This window comes from Rana temporaria, chromosome 7 (genome assembly GCF_905171775.1).
Source record: "Rana temporaria chromosome 7, aRanTem1.1, whole genome shotgun sequence".
NCBI lineage: Eukaryota > Metazoa > Chordata > Amphibia > Anura > Ranidae > Rana > Rana temporaria.
The window spans coordinates 162,307,485-162,327,361 of record NC_053495.1 but is presented as its reverse complement, the minus strand read 5'-3'; the positions used below and the strand labels follow the sequence as shown (position 1 = coordinate 162,327,361).

The following is a 19,877-nucleotide window of genomic DNA, read 5'->3' as shown; positions in this document are numbered from 1 at the left end:
GTTAAACGCTCAAACGCAAAAACGCTACGGACAGCCGTTTTTAAGCTGTAAAAAAGGCTTAAAAAAGTGGCTGTAAAAACATCCATGGAAATGAAGCCTTAGGGTTCATTCACACCGGAGCATTGCAGTTTTTTCCATTTTGTTTTTCTGGCTTTTTTGTTGCACATTTTTTTTGTACAGCGTTTTCTTGAGCGTTGCCATTTTTGTGTTGGCCAATAGAGAAAACTCTCATCTGGTACATCATTTGTTGCTGTGTTTCTGCTTTCAGCTGCTTCAATAATGCACAAATCTGCCCGATTCAAGCTACAAAAATTGCTCCAAAACTTCTTTGAGCTTCAGACTTTGGGCTTCAGCTCTTTTGGAGGGGAGATGTTAAGTGCCATAATAATTGATTTTCTTTTTTTCTGAGCGTTTTTGAGCTTCGAGGTGTGAATGGAGCCTTATACCCTTGGGTGATGTTGTTTTTTCCAGGATGCTAAACCTTTTCTTGTCACTGGTATTCATTAATTGCATTAGGAAAAGAACACACTGCACATAAAGTCATCTGAGTCAGAAGTGATGATCATCAGATGGCAGCATTTAACAATAGATTCAAGGACATGCAGCTCTCCTAGGCAGGTCTCATCAGCACAACCTGGGCTCGGCTTCAGATTCTCCACCGAATTAATCAACATGCTGTTCAAAACCGTTACAGAAGGTTTCATTTTTTTTTTCTTTTAACATCTCCGTACACTAAAAACATGCTGCTTTTCTTCTGAATGATATTGCAGCTCCACCCAACTGGCCAATCTCATTGATGGCCTTTTGTACAAGCTCCGCCATAATGAAAGCTCCTTCAATTTTCCCTTTTTTTTTTTTTTTTTTTTTACGTTGCATTATGGAAAAGCTAGCTTCACAAAACTGAAATATTGATTTGTGTACAGTCAGCTTTTATCCTCCAAATAGCTGGGTTATCGTTCTGTCCCATCATCTGTAAACCGTGGCCCACCATAGTTATAGTAGCCTATCCTGTACATATGTTGGTAATTAGAACGATGTTCTTCTCCCTATTAGTTGGAGGTTCTTCATCGAAAAGTCAATCCAGCTCACCTATGCTATAAATGTAAATCTACTATTCGTATAATAATACAAAGAAGCGCATGCACGAAATGTTGACTAGCACAGTAAACCTGCAGAGCTACCCATATTATTTTCAGCTCGTTAGAGTAAAAATGACAATACAAGGAATAATCTGTCTGGAATAGTTGCTTATTTCCAGTATTTTCACAGCAATTATATTAAGAAACTGCTTTCCTTTCTGCAGACGGCAGCACAGGACAATGAATATTTATAACTTTGCACTTGCATAAAAGAATGAGAGGAGACAACGCCGGCTGTGTCCTAAATTAAATATAAGTGCTTTCCTCTCCCCTGCAGGATATGGTAACCCTTACTTCCCTGTGCACCAATCGGCCAGATCATTACATTGTCACTTTGGGGTGAAAATTGAGTTGGCCGTGAATTAACCATAAAAAAATGTAAAATTACCCCATAGATCAGTGATGGCGAACCTTGGCACCCCAGATGTTTTGGAACTACATTACCCATTATGCTCATCTACACTGCAGAGAATTATGGGAAATGTAGTTCCAAAACATCTGGGGTGCCAAGGTTTGCCATCACTGCCATAGATGGTAGTTGAAGCACCCAATTTTTGAGACCATGTTTGCAGAGCAATATTTCGTGGGTTTTTTTGGGTTGTGGATTTGTGTTGTCTGGCGGTGGTTTTATACTACTTTTGTAGTAATTTTAGAAATTTCAACAAAAAACTGAATTTATTTAAAAAAACAAACAAAAAAAAAATCTGACTTTTTTTTTTTTTTTTTTTCGTACCATTAGTCTTCATATAATTCATAATAAGTGAAAGAAAAAAGTATAAACTATAGTCTATATTTCACAGAACTTTTCCTTTCTTGAAGCGGTATTAAACTCGGAAGGCAGATATTTATTATATTGCAGCTTAACAATTCTTAGTGGTGATGGCTGCATTTGTTTTCTTGGATATATAGATATATATATATATATATATATATATATATATATATATATATATATATATATATATATATATATATATATATATATATATATATATATATATATATATATATATATATATATATATTCTAACATATATATATTCTAACATATATATATTCTAACATATATATATTCTAACATATATATATTCTAACATATATATATTCTAACATATATTCTAACACATACACACCAAAAGTATTGGAACGCCTGCCTTTACATGCACATGAATTTTAAAGACATCCCAGCCTTAGTCCGTAGGGTTCAATGGACATGTCTTTATGGACCTTGTTTTGTGCACTGGTCCAAATCATTTGGTAGAGGGGGGGGATTATGATGTGGGGTTGTTTTTCAGGGGTTAGGCTTGGCCCCTTAGTTCCAGTGAAGGGAAATCTTAAGGCATCGGCATACCAAGACATTTTGGACAATTTAATGCTCCCATGTGGGAACAGTTTGGGGATGGCCCCTTCCTGTTCCAACATGACTGCGCACCAGTACACAAAAAGCAAAGTACATAAAGACATGGATGAATGAGTCTGGGGGTGAAAGAACTTGACCTCAACCCGATAGAACACCTTGGGGATGAATTAGATAGGAGACTGCGAGCCAGACCTTCTGGTCCAACATCAGTGCCTGACCTCACAAATGGGCTTCTGGAAGAATGGTCAAACATTCCCATAGGCACACTCCTAAACCTTGTGGACAGCCTTCCCAGAAGCGTTGAAGCTGTTATAGCTGCAAAGGGTGAGCCAACTCAATATTGAACCCTACGGACTAGGGTAGTGTGTGTGTGCGCGCGCGTGTGTACACACATATTTATATTTTTATATATATCCCTATGTGATGGTTCTAATAAGGCAGGATTGAGGAATTTGTGTTTAACATGGTTTTATTTAGTCTCCTATAGTGCGTATGTGTGCGTACATCTCTCTATCTGAAGCACATGCTTCAGAAGACAAAGGGTTTCTTCAGTTAAACTCGGCACAGTAAAAAGTTCCACTTGCTGTTCAGTCATTGGATCACTTAAGTCATCTTGATCTTGCCTTCAACAAACCATTGATCGCTGTGTGCACAATCACATATTGGTATGAGTTAGCAGGTGCTGTATCTGCTGAGGCAGCTTTATCCCAACTATGTAATAAGAATTGATTGGTCAGTGAGAGAGGGTAATTTAATTTGCTGCGCCCATGTTCCGCTGGGTATTTCTACTGAGCTTTTCCTTTGGTGTTCTTCCAGTGATCAATTACAGCAGAGCTTGCAAACATGCAGACCTTTAATTGTCGAGGAACTACAAGTTCTAACAGTGCGGCTGGCCAGTAACTTTCAGTGCATGCTGTTAGACCTGAAGAGCGAAGAGATCCTATTGATAATTTTTAGGATGACACAGGAACCGCTGAGTGGTGCTACTCGTGCAACCTAAAAACTTTACATTGGGGTTGATTTACTAAAAATGGAGAGTGCAAAATCTGGTGCAGCTCTGCATAAAAACCAGTTGGCTTCCATTTTTTTTTTTTTTTGGCAACACTTTATTGAACAAGCTGAAATTTGAATATGATTGGGTACCATGCACAGTTACACCAGATCTTGTGCTCCAATTTTAGTAAATCCGCCCCATGATCAGCAGTAATAGACTTCTATTAATAGGATACCTAACTGTTCAAGGCTGTGGTAAGTCTGAACTGTACAGTCCTTTAAGTGTTTTAGTTGGGGGGGGGGGGGCAACAATGCCCAACTTTGCATCCCTACAGATACCATAGCATAACCCTATTCCAGTTTCTGCATGCTACCCATTTAGTAAAAAATATATATATAGAAGGCCATGTCTCATAATTAACGTGGTTCTTTTACCTTAATGCATTTTATACATTAAGGTATAAAACCTTCTGGGTGCAGCTCCGGCCCCCATTTATACTTACCTGCGCCCCATCTCAATCCAGTGATGTGCATGAGAGCAGCGGCTCTCTCAAATCTCTCTTCTCATTGGCTCACACAGCAGCTGTCAATTACAGCCTGGAGCCAATGAAGAGAGAGCAGGGGGACTGGGCCAAGCCATGCTCTGTATGTAAATGAACATACAGAGCGCAGCTTGGGAGTGAGCCTGCTTGAGTTCCCGGTTAGCAAGATGTTTGTTAAAGGGGGCACTTAGCAGGGGGGAGGAGCCATGACCACTGGTGGGGGACCCAAAAAGGGGCTGCTCTGTGCAAAACCTTTGCACAGAGCAGTTAGTAAGTATACCGTGTTTTTTTTTTTTTTTTTTTATATTCTCTTTGGAATGATTTTAATGTGGATACGCATGAAAGAATGTACCAGCATGTACCAATACCTTTTACCTAGACCCGCCATTGACACCTTAGTGTTTTGTTGCGTCACACAATTACAGTACTCAAGAAAAATAATCCCATTATTCTCTATGGACCTGTTCACACCTGACTGTTTTGCTTGTCACCCAAATCTCAAAAAAGTACATGATCTTTATCTGCCGCAGAATAGCGTGTTTATGGCCTATGTATTTTAATGGGGGCACCTGGAAAAAAAAACATTTACATACTACTGTACTACAAGTCACGATTAAAAAAACAAAACAAAAAACCTTTAAATTGCATGGTTATGCTCATACTAAGTGTGAAAGGGGGCATAGCTGCACTGCCAGCATGGCATAATGGAGGGGGATATGCTCGGATATAAAAATGTTCTATGGTATCAGTCCTCGTCATATGTTGGCTTCTCTTTTGCATGAAAATAAAATAAAAATGTATGACTGGTTAAACCTTGGTATTCCGTTAACTCTTTATCTTGGTTCGAGTTATTTGTTTATTGCAAGTCAACTCGACCATTCTTGCCCATACCTTGAATTTTGTCTCAACATCTGCCAGGCACATTCAGAATGACTTGAATTTAAATTAGAATTTAGAGTAATTGGCTTGCAAAGGGAAGGGTTAAATACTCCTAATGGTCAGAATGGAAAAAATTGCTTTGGTTTTCATTTACTAGCTTCTATCCCTTGGAAAGAAATCGATCGTGGTGAAGCTGCATACATTAAAATTGTCAAATCGTTTTTTTTTTTCCATAATACATGGACATCTAACGCTTTAGAGTAAGTGCTTGTTGTACATTGTGTTGTGTTGAAAAACCTTATGATTACCAGCAGAAGTTGTCAATAGGATATTAAATCTATTGTATGGAAAAGGACCGATGTAATGGTCCTTTCATATAAGGTTTGCTGATATGTTTGGGTTGATTATGTGAAGACGCAATGGAACAGCTGGCTTATTTAAAGAACCACTCCTGACAAATATATTTTAATAAAATATGTTTTACATTTAGGTATTTTTAAGTTTCTCTTGGTAGTGAATTGCCACACCCCAGCTAAAGAGGTTCGCAGTGGAAGTAAAACTCCTTGGGTAGGGGAGGGAGTTTGGATGGATTTAGCAGTAGGGTGAAACCTTTTACCTAGACAAGTGTCAGGTGGTAGAAGCCTCGTCTTCAGAAAGGCATGCCAATGTTCCAGAAAAATCTCACACAGCTGATTTTTATTGCGCTTGAGATGGGTTGGCCCAGTCTGTTGATATTTAAGGGCATGGATATTATTAGAAAATGTATCCCAGTCTTCGTCCGTAGGGTTCAATATTGAGTTGGCCCACTTCTATAACCTCTATAACCTCTTCAACTCTGCTGGGAAGGCTGTCCACAAGGTTTAGGAGTGCGTCTATGGGAATGTTTGACAGAGTCCCGACCTCAACCCGATGGAACACCCTTGGGATGAATTGATAACTGTGAGCCAGGCCTTCCCGTCCAACATCAGAAGAGTTGAAGCTTTTATATTTTTATTTTTATATATATATATATATATATATATATATATATATATGCAAAGGGTGGGCTAACTCAGTATTGAACCCTACAGACTAAGACTGGGATGCCATTAAAGTTCATGTGCATGTAAAGGCAGGTGTCCCAATACTTTTGGTAGTCTAGTGTATATTGTAACTTCACATGAGTCCCTGCCCTCAAGGAGCTTACAATCAAATTCGCATCTATACATACTCATTCTAGGGCCACTTTAGACAGGAATTAATTAACCTTCCAGCATGTCTTTGGAGTGTGGGAGGTAAGTCACGCAAGCACAGGGTAGGAAATGCAAACTCCAAGAAGATTGTTCCATGGTTGGGATTCAACGGTGACCCTAGTGCTGCTAGGCAGAAGTACTACCTGCTTAGCCACTGTGCTGCCAAACCACATATCCATTGTGCTGCCTACTATTGTCTGATGCCTCACAATATTTAAATGGTTGATTTCCTAGGTTCATTTAAGTTGCTTCTTGAAACAAATTCAAATCTGTTTCTGTGTGCACAGTTTGTCGAATGTCGCATAACAGTTCACTTGTTAAGAGAAATTTCGTACCCGATTTAACATTTCAGCCAGCTAGAAGAAATTGGAAGTGCTACATAGAGCTGAAGAAGGATGACATCACACTAGCCTCTGGATGATGTCATGTCTCTTTCAGGTTGAGTTGATGAGAGGCAAACCAGCTTCTGTGACCAGTGACACTTCATCTGCCAATATCCATCAAAGTGTTGCCAAGCGTTAATGTGCTTTGACTGATGTTATGTTGAGAAAACATGAAAGCTTAATGTAAAGGCACAGTCCCACCCATCTAGAAAGGGATTATGGTGTTGTCATAGTCGCTGAGGCTGCACTTTTAAGATTTATATTTTCCATATAATTAGACATTTCATGTTTTTTTATTATGACATGTTCTGGAATTGATTAATATTGTCAGTTTGGGGTGTCCCATATTTATGATGACTTTGTGGTTTTGGAGAATATTCGGCTATAGTGGTGTTTGCTGTGTTGGAAATTTTTATTTTCTTCAGGAACCTGATAGGCCTGTTTGTAACCGACGTGTCATTTCAGATAGAGAAAGGGAAGGTTATAACCTCTGTCAGTTTTTTGGCCATTCGTGTCCCATTGGGGAGATTTCACTTCACTTCCTGTTGAGTTGAGTTGAGAGGTATCTTAATATAGCGTGGTCTTCTTACCCCGAAGGGTCCCGTCGTGCATAGCAGCGTTCCTGGGAAAAGAGGACCCAGCAACCAGAAGCGGCACAGAGCAGCAGAAAAGGGTGAAAGAGAGAGGCTACGCAGGGAAGGCTTGCGTGAAAAACAAAGTCTTCAGTAGCCCACAGAAGACCGGAATAGTAGGGGCCTCCTGGAGCTCAACAGAGAGGCTATTCCATAGAACGGCACCCTGGTGAGAGAAGGCCCGGCCACCACGCCGGGTCTTCTTGGGCAACGAGATGTAAAGGAGATCTCTGCCGGTAGATCTGAGTGATCGAACAAAAGCTTGTTTATGAAAACGAGAGCAGAGATAACTTTGGGCCAGGCCTCTCATAATCTTAAACATAATACATCCAGCCTTTAATAAGGTACAATAGTGGACCGGCAGCCAGTGCAAGGTGCGGAGGACAGGGGTGATATGATCCCTCAGCAGGACATACATGAGTAACCTAGCCGCAGCATTTTGAATAAGTTGAAGCTTTTGCACTAACCAATTTTGTTTGGGAGCCACGTCGCACGACCGCGCAATCGTCGGTTAAAGCAGTGTTTCTCAATTCCAGTCCTCAGGCCCCCCCAACAGGTCAGGTTTTCAGGATTTCCCTCAGATGAAAAGGCTGTGGTGATTACTAAGGCAGTGAAACTGATCAAATCACCTGTGCAAAATAATGGAAATCCTGAAAACCTGACCTGTTGGGGGGGCCTGAGGACTGGAATTGAGAAACACTGGGTTAAAGCAACGCAGTGCCGAATCGCAAAAAAGGGGCAAGGTCCTTTAGCTGCATAATGGTCCGGGTCTTAAGTGGTTACATTTGCGCTTCCTCTGTACATGTATTGGTGTGAGCCGGCCCTTGCTCCCCCAAGTCTAATGTCTCCCCGCCAAAAGCTGTATGTTCGATGCAAGCTGGCACCGCTGCTAATTGAGAAGGTGCAATATCCTTGACAGTGCCGTCTTTACATGACATGCCTTTGAATCCCTACACGGTCATCTAGATCAGGGGTCGCCAATCTTTCGGACCTCACAGACCACTATACTTACAATTTTGAATCCTGCGAACCACTAACCTGAATTTGACATACCTTGCACACACAATGCTCTGATGCCCCCCTGCCCCTGGATCACACTGGACTGCAATGGAAACGACGTTGGGTGGTATACATCCCTGGGCAGAGCCTCAATTTTCTTGTGGACCGTCGGTGGTTGGCAACCACGGATCTAGGCTATAAACACTTGGTAAAATTTAAATTTCCTCCCTTTGCATCATTTCACATGTGCCATTTTGATACTCGGTATAAAAGGATTTTTTTTTTTTATGGACTTGCACATTTAATATTCGGCTTGTGAAGGAAATATTTTATAATTTTTGGCAGTTTATACTGTTAAATTCTTACTGAGCATTGTAACAATCTGTTGTCTTCAAACCAAGTATTGCTCTCTCTAAACACTTGCTACTGCATTACAGGGATCTGTGCCAGGCATACATTGTCATCTCCTCGGTGAAGTTAAGAAGTGTTCTCATCTGGAAGGAAAGAGGCTGGGCTGTTATAACACAACAGAAATAGGTTTCTGGTCCCTGTTTAGCTCCAGCACTGTGCAGAAGAAGCTGAGCAGAGGACTGTGTATATCCTCCCTCTCTAGCACCCCCCTGCCTACTACTCCCACTGGGCATAAGGACCGGAAGCCAGGCTGGGCATTCAACCAGTACAGTTTATTTTCCTTCTGATGAGAGAGCCCTGGAATAGCCCATAATGTCGCTTTTGGCACTTAACTGCCTATTCCATTATTGCCGATCAATGCAGCCGTCATACGCTAGGTAGGGGCTGCAAGGGGGTGGAAATCAGGCTTGGGAAAAGGAGGGAGGAAAGGATCATCTAGTGCTTCCTAATCAGTGATTGATGAACCTGCCTGTGTAGAAGGGGAAGGAGCCTTACTAGGGAGGATGCTCCAGCCCATTACAAGGCTGCATAAGGAGGATTGTGCTGCTGATGTTGCTGCTGGTGGCAGCTGGTAGCACTTGCAAGGAATTGGTTGACCCAGCATTTTCAAGCTTGATGAATGAGAACATTTATCAATATACTCCTTGAGTTCACAAAAGTGTATTTCCGTTCGTTTTACACTTGCGTATTCTGGTTGGATTAGAAGGAAAAAAAAAATCAGCGGCCTCGCCTCATTCGCAAGCCCATTTACCCCCTGATGTGCCTTCAATCTTTTCTGCATCACAGAGCTTTTAAACCAGGCCTAGCTCTATTGATCTAGCTGGAATGCAGTGAGATCCATAGACTTTGCATTACAATACAGCTCTTTTTCATCTGTTCTAAAGAGCCGGACTGTCCTGACCGTTCTGAGGTCAGGCGTATAGGACTGTGCACCACGTGGTGAAGTTTTCAGCTGCAAACATGAGTTTTCTCTCTCCTGGCGATGGAGAGTGGCTGGACAGCAGCACTGAAGAGGAGAGGAGTCTTCTGTCATTTTTCGGTAGGGTCTCCGAACTGAAGCATTGCACTTTATTTTCTCTTGTGTATGTGTCTTTGTGGTGTGGTGGTGTTAGATTTACATGTGCTTTTGTAGACTTCAGACTGTGTTGTTGTTGTGTTTTTTTTTTTTTTTCACACTCTTGTGTTTTTTTTTTTTTTTTTATTATTATATTCATGAATGTAAAAGTATTCATTGTATGCTTATGTTACGTCTTGGCAGTAACACCAAAAGACCAATTATTCTTTATGAATGTGTATTGAATCTGTGTTGGATGGGAGGGAATATTCTAGTGATTGCTTTATAGTTTGTAACCGTGTTTAATGCTATCGGACATACTGATTTGCTAAAAAGGCTACTAGAGGGTTGGGAATCTACCACCCGGAAGCTCCTGTCTTGCAAGCCATGCTGCTAATGTTTATATCCTCTCTTAACCCTTCAACTTTGAACTCGTAGGTTCGTGAGTAGTAATTAATAATTGCTAATTATTACAGCAACTTATTGAGTCAACCATACATATGTGAGAATTAATTCCTAATTTTTTATTTATTTTTTATTCAAACTTTCTCATTAAGTTTATTTTTCCACTTTTTTTTTCTTTTCACTACTTCGTCTAACTCTGATTCTTATGCTCAAGCGCTATTTAGTGTATGGGTGAGATGGCCATTGGCCCATGTCATTGGTGAGTACGTCTTTGGCAGCTTGGCTCAAGAATGGTCTTGGATGGGTAACTTCAAGCATGATTTTGGCAATAGGTGAGGAGCACCATGCATAAATAGAAAGCCTAGGATAGTGGTCAAATAAAAGTGGTTTGAGGGACCGGATAGATTGGCTGTTATATGGCTCCTGCAGGGATATTGGTGACTGTGATGGGTCGGGCAGAATGTTTGGATGATGTACGTTCCCAGGGCTCTAGGACTGGGTATAGCCTACTATTACATTTCAAATGTCTTACTTGTTTTTGTTTTTTATTTTATTCTTTTTATTTCAATGTTCTCGTTGACCAAGGTTTGTTGGTTAGTATGCCTAAAAACTTTTTTTCAAAATTTTCTGATATATATTTTTGTATTGCCATTTATGACACGCAACTCCTTTCTATATCACTGCATCTGTAGGGATTCGTAACGTATCTTGTATTGGCAAAGGTTTTCGGTCTTCCTACATATTATCTGGTATACTATGTATGTTGCACTATGAAAAAACAAAACTTTTTCTGATTAAAAAAGTAAAATAAATGGAAAGCTTAGAAAACTCCAGTGGGTTGAAGAATATTGAGCATGACCTAAGAGATTGGGCCCCCCTTCTTCAGGGCTTTGGTAGAGTTGGATCTGTTGGCCATGGGCTAATATGATGATGGTGTTCTGTAGTGTCACTACCAATGCCCTGACGAAGGTTGGCGCCACAGTCCCCTGAAACAGGTTAGATCGTTATTGTGTTGTACACTTATGAAGTGATGATTATTCTTCAACTGGATTGGATTTCCAGAACTTTCTAATTATGCACTCCTCGCCCACATCCACAATCTTGTTATGCTTGAGAGTCAGGGGTGCTTCTTGAGTGTTTGTGGTACCAGATAATGGAGAACTTTTTTGGCTACCTAGTTCTATTATTTGACTATGCTATGAACTCTTGGAAGCTAAACGATAGTATATGAAGTGAGGAAACTGACAGGGCAGTAACTGGCAACCTTTAAGTGAATTCTGACCCCTGGATGTCAAGCTGAAGGGTCACACTCTATACCAAATTAAAACCTCAATAAGAAAGCAAAAATAAATTGCAATAAGTAAGGCTATATAATCTAAGGTTGAGTATTCCGATTCTTGCTCCATTCCAGTGTGAATTGTTCTCTTTTTAAAGCTTAATTTATTAAAGCGTAATTCATTGGAGATTGTAGTTTCCGAAGCTTTAAGCTAATGTGATGTCTAGATATTGCTGTTCTGTAGGCAGTAGTAATTAGGCAACTTGTTCTGTTATTCCAGCCTTGGCTTGCTGTGTGCTGCAGTTCCATACATTATCCCACTTAAGGGATAAGTGCACTTTCCTGTAAAGTGCACTTATCTTTTAAAGTAAACCTGCCATTATCGGAATTCAACTTTCCTGCATAGTAATGAATGGCTGTATGCGGCTATACGTCGCAGTTGTGTACACATAAAACCCTGGACACACACAGTCTGCATCCAGCGGGTATGCCATACACAATGCAAAATGTTCCTGCAACCACAGGTTGCAAGAAAGCAATTCACACAATTCCCCCAATAAACACAGACAGTGTTGACAGAGGAATCAATTACTCCCTTCTCCCGGCAGGGGGGGGGGGGGGGGGGGAGCCGGCCCCGCTGGGAGAAGACTGTAATTAAAGCAGAGGTTCACCCAAAAGTGAACCTCCGCTTTTCGGGACTATCCCCCGCCCCCTCCCTCCGGTGTCACCTTTGACACCTTTCAGGGGGGAGGGGGTGCAGATACCTGTATAAAACAGGTATTTGCACCACTTCCCGGTATAGACTCCCGCGGGAGTCCGGCCCCTCCACGCCACAACCCCCCACCCCCCGTTGTGTTCTGAATGTGTTTTTTTTTTTACGTTTTTAAAGAATTTGTTTTTTTCATAAACACAAACAATATATTTAACAACATTAAAGGATCACTAAAGGAAAATATATTTTTTTAGCTAAATAGCTTCCTTTACCTTACTGCAGTCCTGGTTTCATGTCCTCATTGTTCGTTTTTGCTTTGAAGTTGCTGTGATCTCCACACTTCCTGCTTGTCTGGCTCCTTATGAAAAATCTCATGGCAGCTTTTCACTGTGGTCCAAGCTGTGTGTCTAAAACTCCTCAGAACCAATCAGATTAATTTTAAAAACAAAACACTGCTCTGGATTTGTTTGTTTTTGTTCTGTGTCTCTCTCTACTTCACAGAAACATGAAACCAGTTTAAAAGTGAAAGTGAAACTAGAGGCACTTTATATGATTGATTTTTATCTATTTTTAATCATTTTTAAAAGCAATCAGTTAACTTTAATGTCTCTATACCCTGTAAACAGTCATTTCAGCAAAAAAAAAATGTTTCATTTAGTGACCCTTTAAGGTATCAAGTAAAAAAGTCACGCAACGCCACACACTCTCTTTTGTCAAGTTATTGCCATTAAAAAAACATGTTAACTGTAGAAACCAATCACATGTCCGTTTGATCCTCTATTTAGAACCTGAAAAATGTCAGCTGTAATATAATTGGCTACCAATGGCAGTACAGACCATTTTCTTTCCTAGCTGCGCTGCTCTTTAAATTGACCAGTTAGGACTTCCACGTGTCACCAGACGTAATGATGTGAAGATCCTTCTGTCACATGCACACATTAATTAAAGGGAATTTTCATAAACTGGTTTAAGTAAAAGAGATTATGAGAACAGGTGGTGTTTAGACCAAATGTGGCACTGCAGGGAACAGTATTTTCTAACACACAGCTGACATTCTGTCTAATAATCCCATAGAAACACACTGCCTGTCATCTCACTGTCTCATTTTGCCTCAATGGCAGCTGAGAGTGCTAAGCTGTATTGGAAAGATACAAAAATGTTGCGTACCGTGTATAGCAATTCATTTGTTTAGGGGTGTAGTGGTCCTTTTTAAAGAATATCTAAACCTAAAGAGTAAAACATTCACTCACTGTATCAGTACTGTAAGTAGGAGCAGCATCGTCGTCCTCAGATAGGACTGCAGAACACCTTCCCCTCACCCCTCATTACATAGTGAGGAGGTATTTTATAGTCCATGAAGATAAGTGGGAACAATGCCAACAATCATCAGCAAAGGCAGAGAGCACAGGAAGTGCTCCCAAGATTTCTGGCAGGATCAACTATTTTTTGCACTTATTGTACAGATATAACAAGAAGCCCCCTGCAAAAAAAAATATTTATAATCGTCTATCCTGCCAACCATTTGTGGATTCTTCACTTTGGCAGCTTAAAGCGGATCTTCAACCCAAAACACTATTTAATTCATTTTTAATATTCAAACCAATCTCACCCATCCATCCAAGTCTCCATGCTTTATTATGTTGAGAAATCACTTTGAAAACGCCCTCTAACATTTCTGGCTGTGGCCATCTTGAGTAAGGGCAGATGATGCATGTAGCATTTACTTCCTGGAATCCATCTGCCCCTAGCTCAAGCATAAATGCAGGAGAGTGGTTAGCTGAGAAAACCCCTCCTCCTCCCTCCACCTCCTGAAGACTCCTGTATGACATAATTTGACTAGGCAAGAAGCCAGGCAGTAACTGAAGAAATGTAAAAAAAAATAAAAAGTTTAAAGCAAGTAAATTATATACTTTGCTATCTATTTACCAATGCTGACAACCTGAGGATTAAAAATCAATGGTGATTGGGAGAGTGAAGTTCCACTTTAAGAATTTCCTTTTAAAGATAGCAATAAAATAGGGTGCCTCATATAACTAAAATGTTACTGATGAGTGAACTCCTTCAACCAAACCAAGCTAATCGCTAGCAATTTTCTTTGTTTTATAATTCTGTTTAGGGCATGTATACTCCTTGGCATTTTACTATGTATTAAGAGCAGCTCCTCTCAGCCCCCCCCCCCCCCCAATACTTACCCGAGCCCCATCTCGTTCCAGCGATGTTGTATGAGAGACTCGGCGGTCTGGAACTCTCCCTTCAGATTGACCGAGACACAGCCATTGACGCCTGCTGCTGTCAATCAGTCAGTGAGCCAACGAGGGGAGAGAGGGGCGGGGCTGAGTTGCGGCTCCGTGTCTGAATGGACACCAGGCGCTGTGACTCGACTCAGGTGACCCCATAACAAGCTGCTTGCTGTGGGGGGCATTCGACAGGAGGGAGGGGACAGGAGCGCGGAAGGGGAGGATCGGGGCTGCTCTGTGCAAAACCACTACACAGCAGGTAAGTATACCATGTTTGTTATTTTCATACAAAAAAATGGAGACTTTAGTATCACTTTAAGCAAAGTATCTTACAGAGGAGAGAACTTTCACAGGTTTCTGGAGCTGTTAAAACAGATTTTACAAATGTGAGTCGCACCGTGACGTATGTGATAATGTGATCGCTCACATTTTCTTTTTTTAGAGAATGATGCCATTGTTTCACTGCACTGCGGCATGTTGGTAACCTTTTTTTGCAGTGTTTATTCTTTTATTGCTCTTTATTAGAACTTTAGAGCGAACCTAGGGCAAAGACAAATGTAATAAAATCACATAAGTGTCACATCGCTGGGAGCAAATTCTGACAGCAGAAACCCATAATTTTGTGATATTGCAGTGTGGTGCCAATCCGTGTCCCCCACCCTTACACTAGCCACACTTCTTAATAGTGAGCGCTGCCCTACCTGAGTCCCACAATGAAATTCCTGCTTCTTCAGTAACCTATCATCAGGCTCACTTAAAGAATGGTTTGCTTTTCTTTTTAATCATGGTTTATATATGTGCTGCTAAGACTTATACTTTTTACTCAAACTCCTTAAAGGAGTTGTAAAGGAAAAAATTGTTTTTGCTGAAATGACTGTTTACAGGGTATATAGACATAATAGTTAACTGGTTCCTTTTGAAAATGATTAAAAATAGATAATCATATAATGTACCTGCAGTTTCTAGTTTCGTTTTTGCATGTTGTTTCCTCCCTCTGTGCTGTACAGAGCCACAGAGCCAATACAGGGCAGTGATGGTTTGGAAAACAAAACTGATTGGTGCTGTGGGGTTTTAGACACACAGTAATCACACCTCCTTGAAGTTGGTGACCACAGAGAGAAAGCTCCCAGTACCGTGGTTATCAGGAAACAGACAACCAGGAAGTGTGGAGATCAGAGAAGAATTACAGCAACTTGAGAGCAAAAATGAGCAATGAGGACATGAAAACAGCACTGCATTAAGGGAAAGGAAGCTATTAAGATAACATTTCCTTTACAAACCCTTTAAAGCAGGCAATGAGTTTCTGCCATTAATTTATTTTGAAGGGAAGACTTGGGAGAAAAATACATTTACAGGGTAACTCCCCTTTTGTAGGGGGGAAAAAATAATAAATAATTGACTACCTGGAGTTGTCCTGTACACAGTGTGTGTACTGACCACTCGCCAGAAACCATAATTTCCTGCTTGTGTGATTGGCTCCCCAATTTTCCCAGAAGTCTGCCTAAGAAACAAGTCGGCTTTCAGGCATCCCCTGTAACAAAAATTTCATTTTTTGAAAGATACTTTTAATAAGAGCCCCTCTAAAGGGATGCAGACCCAGCAGATTTCCTCATTGGTGTCCTACAGCTGCACACCTGACAGTTAATTATGAAACCACTCCCATTAGACCCACTCAATACAGAGGCACAGACAAACAAGCATGGATTTCTTCAGAATAACAAAAGGTAGGAATCTGCAACAAAGGTTGTCATAATCCTTGCAATGTACATAGATCACCAAAAGTGGAGTAAAGCCTCATACACACACATGGTTTTCTTGGCAAGAAACCGTAAGAAAACTGCTGGCAGAGCTTTTTTGCCGAGTAAACCGTGCGTGTGTGTACGAGGCTTTGAGGTTTCTGGTCAAGAAAACTGCCCAAAATCTCAACGAGAAAAATAGTGTTTTCCTGCTGAGAAACTCGAGCATGTGTATACTTACCTCTCCATGGAAACCCACGCATGTTCGAAATGACTTTGATGCATGTGCGGGAACTTCCAAGGCATAGGAAAGGTGAAGCAATATGCGGGCCACGGCAACGAATGTGACGAGCGCATCGTTGTAGTCGATGATGTCACTGTGTTCGTGCCATTCAAAAGAACGGAGAATCCGGGCCGTGTGTACAGGGCTTTACACTTTAACTTTTTGTTTTTTTAAAGAGGAAAATATGAAATATAGCATATTGTGCCTTCTTGTCAGCCAGCAGGTGGAGCTCTAGTCTCCTTTTCTCATATGTAGCGTTGTCATTCTCAGCTATGCTGAAAGAAGCCTATTGTTTACCTTTTTGGTCATGCTCCTTCCACAGAAGCAGGGACATTCTATTGAACCAACCGATACCGCCTGATATTTGGCCCCTGTGTACGGGGCTTTAATATAGTAAAATTTCCAGAAAATTTGTTATGGCCAAAAGACATCTGTTGGTGAAGATGGACAGCCCATTGAAGCATGCTCCTTCGAAGAGCTACTCACCTTCAATTAGTTTCCAACAATGTTTTAATACTTGTGCCTGTGGACAGCAACTTCCAGATGCCTCTCTGTAAGAAACAATAAAAGGCACAGAACCAATCATTTTATTGCCTTTTCAGAGTAACTTTATGGGGTATACTTACAAAGCAGTAATTGTGAATTCACCACACATTCACCGGTAATGAATCGATCCCTGCTAATTAGAAATAAATATCCCCTCCCGCCATGTGTTTTCTGCATAAACTCTAGAACCTCTAGGTATGCTTTTTATTGCATAGTTTACATTGCTCCAGCTTGGACCAATTTAATTAAGTATATCTTATAACTACGAAATCGATGGGGAAGCTGCAAATCATTGCCGAATTTGGCACTACTACAGTGGTGGCTGCGATCCTCCAGGTCCTGTACGGAGATGCTTCCAGTCTGCAGATCATAAAAAAGAAAAAAATTGCAAAAGAGATTTGTTTAGCGTGCCTGGGTAATGGTCCAATGGAGAAAGCTGTGGGAGCGTGAACACTTCCAAAAAGTTAATGTAAGAGGAAATAGTCTTGGTCTAGCAGATATTTTATTATTGCCTTGAATCTTCCATGTAAAGTTTTACTGTGAAGCCGTTCCCAGTAATAGTTCATATGTCACCCTAGGAACACTGGGAAATGTAATACCCGATAAATATAAATAGCCCCCTTTACAATAGATATTATAGGCTTGAGAAAGCAGCCTGAGTGGCTCCTAAACGTATAGCGACGCCCCCTTTGCCCTCCAGCAACGTCTGACATCACTTCTGGTCCGGCCTGCACTACACTGATCCCTGACTTCCTGGTTCTGACCATACTTCCTGTTTTTTTTTTCCCACCTGGCGAGCGGTGGTGAGGCTGTTTCCTGGAATGAAGTGATCTGCCATCCATCCAGAAGTGATGGGATCCTGTGGATCACTGCTGTTGTAGAAGCCCTAAATATTACTGCGATTGTCTGCTTCCACAGGTATGAGATATGCATACCTACAGTGGACCAAGACGGAGCAATATAACAATGAAATACAAATGGTACCTAGAGTTTAGCTTTAAAGGAGACGTACAGCCAAACAAGCTTTGCACTCCTTCGACCCGATTTCAGCAGGCGGGGCTTAACAAACGGCTCACGCATATATATGTCGACACAATGCCTCCTGTGTGCAGATCTATGTATGTGTGTGTGTATATGTATATGTGATATAGATATATAGATATATATATATATATATAATGTCCCCTTTTAAGATGCGGCATTGTGGGCATGCGCAAGTGCCGATGTCGATGTCTCGATCATCTCACGGAGAGGAAGAACAAGGAAATGCTGATGTAAACAAGCATTTCCCCATTCTTCCAAGTGACAGGACACTGATCACAGCTCCCTGTAATCAGGAACGGTGATCAGTGTCCTGTCACACACAGCCCATCCCCCCTACAGTTAGAAGCACTCCCTAGGACACACTTAACCCCCCTTCAGCACCCCCTACTGGTTAACTCCTTTACTGCCAGTGTATTTTTTACAGTAATCGGTGCATTTTTATTGCACTGATCGCTGTATCAATGACAATGGTCCCAAAATGGCGTCAAAAGTGTCCGATGTGTCCGCCATAATGTCGCAGTCATGATAAAAAACCCTGATCGCTGCCATTACTAGTAAAAAAAAAATATTAATAAAAATGCCATAAAACGACCCCCTATTTTGTAGACGCTATAACTTTTGTGCAAACCAATCAAACGCTTATTGCGTTTTTTTTTTTTTTTTTTTTACCAAAAATATGTAGAAGAATACGTATCGGCCCAAACTGGGGTAATAAAAAATGTTTTGTATAATTTTTGGGGATATTTTTTTATAGCAAAAAGTTAAAAATGCTTTTTTTTTAAAAAATTGTCACTCTATTTTTGTTTATAGCGCAAAAAATATAAACCGCAAAGGTGATCAAATACCACCAAAAGAAAGCTCTATTTGTGGGAAAAATAGGGTGTCAATTTTGTTTGGGAGTCAGTTAAAGTGAGGCAGTGCCGAATCGCAAAAAGTGCTCTGGTCTTTGGCCAGCGAAATGGCCTGGGGGGTTAAGTGGTTAAAGAGTAACTAAGCCTTCATTTAAAAAAAAAAAAGTAACAAACCTGCCATACTTATCTTCTCTGTGCAGTTGGTTTTGCACACAGTGGCCCTGATCCTCTTCTTCTGGGGTCCCTCAGCGGCGCTCCTGGCCCCTCCTTTTTTCGAGTCCTTCTGTTGAAGAAGCGCTCTCCCTCGGGGTACTCATGCGGATGCGCTCCCGTGTCCTGCTGCTGTGTTTATTGACAAAGACAGCAGGACTCTGCCCCGCCCCCTGGCTCCTGCATCATTGGATTTGATTGACAGCAGCGGGAGCCAATGGCTGCACTGCTATCAATCTATCCAATCAGGACCCGAGACACCGGCTGGCACTGGTGTGCTCGTTCTCGGTGCTGCAAAGACTGGGCTCAGGGGATTAAAGGGGGGGGGGAGTCTGGGGGGGGGGTGCTGCACTGCATAGAATGCGTTAAGGTGAAAAACCACAAGGGTTTACAACCCCTTTTAAGCCACTATTGGCTGACGCCACAGAGCTGGTCCAGGCTCAGGAAAGTTGGCGACCATATGGTTGTGATCCGTCCACATGCCTGGACCAGCATCCGGCTCAGCCTCTCGGAGAGCTGCTGGCCTCTCCCACCCCCTCCACAGCCCAGCGATCCAGTGAGCGCTGGAGGGACAGAGCAGACAGCGGCGAATGTCTCTGCTCAGGGAGCCCTGAGAACTGAGCCATCGGTGGTGGTTGATCACTCGGTTCTCAGCCTTTCCCAGTGGTGGGACAGATGCAGCATCAACTTAGGTAAGTATGATTGTAAAATTTAAAAAAAATCCCATACTTGTCTTTTAATGCAGTAAAACAATGTACGTAGGGTTCTGTTTGCAGAACACCAGAAAGAAAAAAAATGTTCTATATTTTTTAAAGGCATGTTTGTTCGCATATCAAATATAACCTAATAACCATTTAGTTCAGTTTAAAAAAATAGGAAGGCCTGCTAATATGGAAATTGCTGATTCTACTTTGATAATAATGGAGTCATTGGGTGCTGTGCTGCGTCTCTTC

General features: G+C 41.3%; 1 protein-coding gene across 8 annotated transcripts in view; it reads left to right on the top strand.

Annotated features, from left to right (window-relative positions):
- RASAL2 (RAS protein activator like 2) overlaps positions 1-19,877 on the top strand; it is a 425,879-nt gene that overhangs the window by 270,691 nt on the left and 135,311 nt on the right. Inside the window, exon 1 of one of the 8 annotated variants that reach the window (XM_040360353.1) lies at positions 8,767-9,609. The exons of the other annotated variants lie outside the window; for them this stretch is intronic. Within the exon in view, the coding sequence (XP_040216287.1) occupies positions 9,531-9,609 (79 nt within the window). The 5' untranslated portion in view covers positions 8,767-9,530. Of the gene's footprint in view, positions 1-8,766; positions 9,610-19,877 lie in introns of those variants that run through there. 8 annotated transcript variants of the gene reach the window in all.